The 3,734-nt window shown below is 40.0% G+C and overlaps 1 protein-coding gene across 2 annotated transcripts in view; it reads right to left on the bottom strand.

Annotated features, from left to right (window-relative positions):
• Positions 1-762: 762 nt before the first annotated feature.
• MAT2B (methionine adenosyltransferase 2B) overlaps positions 763-3,734 on the bottom strand; it is a 33,614-nt gene continuing 30,642 nt past the window's right edge. For both annotated transcript variants that reach the window (XM_019506498.1, XM_019506497.1), the window contains exon 7: positions 763-2,314. In XM_019506498.1, coding sequence (XP_019362043.1) covers positions 2,144-2,314 — 171 coding nt within the window. In that variant the 3' untranslated portion in view covers positions 763-2,143. The remainder of the gene's footprint in view (positions 2,315-3,734) is intronic.

Raw genomic sequence — 3,734 nt, 5'->3', positions numbered from 1 at the left:
AACAGCTAACCCCGAACTGTGGGTTGCCCCTGCCAGTTAGGTGCCTAAAAAAAAAAAAAAAAAAGGTGACCACTGCAATGCTAAATGGTGCAGTGTCCAAGTCCTTTGTGGATCTAGCTCATAGTAACTGCGAAGGTTACACCACAAGCTAGTGTCAGAACCATGAATACCAACGAAAGCATACCATCTCCTAAATACTCCTAATGATTTCCTGTGTTGAGTGGAAGTGATACCTTAAGTTAAAAATAATATTAAGTTTTTTGATCATAAAATATTTTCTTCTTCAACTGTTATGTCAAAATAGTATATAGGATTGAACTGGAAGCCTATGGTCTAACTCAGGTCTCACAAACCATCTGTTAATGAGGGCATTTGTAACAAAAATTTCCCACCCCAACCAAGAGAAAAAACTATATATCCATGACAGGTGTGGTGAATGTGTGCACATGCAGAGGTTGATGGAAAGCTTGACCTTCAAGGTTAGAGATATGCAAAGCAGGACAAGATGTTTTCTTTAGTTTAGACAGCTTCTATTTGCTTATTTTTTCTGATGACTCTGGGGGCTATGACCCACCAACTAAGTAATACTGATCCAATCCATAAGTGAACAGCTAAAATACACTTGCAGTACAACTCATTTCACAACTGTTGTTCCCAAGACACATGAACATTTCAAGGAGAACTGCAACAAAATTGTACTGTTTTTGTACAATTACAAGAGGACTACACGCAAATTATAAAAAAAAAAGATCAACACTGATGCCAGTTCCAGCTTTATATTTATTATACTTTGGAGATAATTTACTGTGTGCATATCAGGATTTCAGATACCAAACAAGGTTATGACAAATTCTTATGACACACCACTTTGAATTAAAGGGATAAAATTTAAAGCTGACCTTTAAAATGGTTGACTTCTGCTCTTTTTTCTGATTCCTAAAGGCTGAATGTATTCCAGTTTTTCTACTTGATTTTCCCTCAGAATTATCAAAACTATCCAAAGTAGTCTTGCAGGCTCTCACTGAAGAAGCTGCAGCTGATTTCCAAATATTCCTCACCCCCTCCCCGAGAGCTCCAACAGTTTCAAATCTTTAGGCATGGAAGTTCTCTCTCCAACTTGTTTTCTGGATGCTGAAGTCATACAAAGTCTGGACTTGTTTACTTTTCAGGACTCATGCAAACCTTTTAATGTAGTTATTACACCAGTGTGATGTACTTGTATTGGGCATTTAAACAAGTCAAGCCACAGAGCTGTAGACAAATTTCTTGAAATACCTTCCCCTCTTATTTGCTATTTCACTTTGACTCATAATGACCTCCTTTCAACAATTCTATCAGTCTTCCAGCCTAGACAGGATTTTAAATTCCAACATTAAAAACACAGTAAGAGAATGAAGCAGGAAAAATGAACACACTTTGAGCCTTTACACAATAAAAAGCAAAGGGCACAACTCTATTCTCTCCCACCCCCTTCACAGATTATCTTTAAATGACAAATGCAGACAATGTTTTGTACAAATATACGTAGTGGCAGGAGTGCCAAAGCCTAGAACATTGTGAAAATATAAATCTCAAGCATAAAAATTGCACTGAGTAACTGCAAAAATAAAGTTTCACTTTTTTAAAACATTTTGATCAAAGCTGAAGCAAAGCAAACATTAAAACTTGAATGATTCTCACTTCATTTTAACTCACATTAGAATAACAATTTTAAAATTAAAATACTGAATCTTTTTTGACAATAAAGATGCTGACCATGGCCTTCAATGGGAATGCTGTATATATACACACCAATGGTGTGAACCCTAGGGTCAGTGTATTTCAGCAAAAAGGAAACTTACAACTGATCTGTTTTATTCTTGGTTCCAAGTGTTACTGATGACCATGTTTAGCATCAGGTATTATGTTAGACTAGCACGACAGAAAGGAAAAAGACTAATCTCTTCAAAACAAGGTTCATCTTTTGCCAGAGCTATTATAGGCTAACAATTCCACTAGTGCAAGACCATTTTTTTTTTTTTACCTGATTAAATGAAATCTCATAAATGTCACGATTTTTAAGAACACTCATACAAAACTATTCTTTTAATTTTCCTTTTTAAAAAAGTGCCACATACCAGACTTGTACTAAAAAAGGTACAAACTAATGGAAGACTGTCTGTCTCCATCTTTTGTCAACCAGAAAAGGCCAAAGTGATTCTTTGATCCCAACTCGAAATGGTGTCCTTTGACCTATGCCCAGCATCTCTAGCCTGGAACAGTCAAGCTGAGCATTTCTTGGACGAAGAGCCCCCACTACAGGGCTATCAGTAATCTTTAAAGAAAGGAAAAGAAGATACAGTTACAAAATACAAACAGTGGCCTTTATGAAACAGAGGCATACCCTCAGATTTCATGGCTGCTTCCAGAGACTTGGGAGAAGTGCTTTACCAGAAAAAGCAGTGCATTACAAATACTGCAGAGTTGGCTTGAAGTACAGATTGGGTGCTTCAGCAAGTTTGACTCAGCTTTAGATAAGTGCCAATCAGCTATTAAATAAAAGTGCCAACAAAACCCCAAAGCACCCAATCTATATAGATGCTGCAGAGTTGTGTCCAAGTAATGTGCTGCTGCTTCTGGGCACGTGCTGGGCTCAGCACAGAAGCACACCAAATTTAATAGTTTCCCCGCCCCCATGTCTACAAGCAGCCTGTTTCTCCAACTTCAGCTGAATTTAAAGTCCATTTCCCCCCTTGTCTAATACAATAAGAATGAGCACAGAGGAAATAAAATTTTTTACACTTTGTGAAACTTCAAAGAATGGGGCTGTATGAATGGCCTTTTATTACCACACACCTTATATGGCTTGTTTTGAACTGAGGGGAAAGGCCTCCGCCTGCCACTCACCTAGATACATATGCACAAGTACTTAATGATCTATTAGATCAAAGGCACCAAAGATATGGCCCACAGGCCAAATTCAGCCCTTAGAGCTGTACAATCTGTAACATGGGTCTTGGACCTACCCCATGGGTTGCACGTGGCACATATAGACCCTGGCACCAGCCCCAACCCCACGTGTTGTATGCAGTATGTATAGCTAGTCTGACATGTGCTGCACGTGGTGGGGGGTTGGACCTGGCACTGTAAGCACTGCACACAGCATAGGGGGCTAAGATCAGGATGTGCACTGCACTTGTGGTGCCCATGCCAGTTTGGCCTGGAGCACCAGCTTTGGGGCTGGTCTGGATTGGGCTCACAGGACTTGCACTTGTGTGGCACAGGGCTCAGCCAGCTACATGCACTGCATGTGGCATGGGGACCAGCATAGAGCAGGCCCCATGAACCACAGCCAATACATGGAGCCAGTCCAGTGTAAGCACATCGTACAGTGTACACCTCATTCTAGCTCCTTGCATGAGTCCTGAACTGGGGCCAGAGTGCACTGCATGCAAGGCTGGTCTGGGTACACACACTAGGCCTGGCTCCAGTGAGTGGGACTGGGCTGTTGAGCTCACAGGCTGCTCTGTGCCCTTCATCCAGCTCAGAGGGCCAGATGAGTTTTACAGTCCTACACCAAATTAATAATTATTTACTGCCGATTTAAAAATCAAAACTCTACTACTCTATATTTTATCCTATTTCCTAAACAGTGATCAGGAAATCAGGAGTTGTGGACATAAGAGAGAGGAAGTATTTTTCACTTTTAAATAGATACTTCTTGTCTTTTTTTTTTTTTTTTTTAAAAAAGGGGG

This window comes from Gavialis gangeticus, unplaced genomic scaffold, assembly GCF_001723915.1.
Source record: "Gavialis gangeticus isolate Ggan-Ray unplaced genomic scaffold, GavGan_comp1, whole genome shotgun sequence".
Taxonomy (NCBI): Eukaryota; Metazoa; Chordata; order Crocodylia; family Gavialidae; genus Gavialis; species Gavialis gangeticus.
The sequence above is the reverse complement of the archived record's forward strand: the minus strand, read 5'-3'. Positions and strand labels throughout refer to the sequence as shown.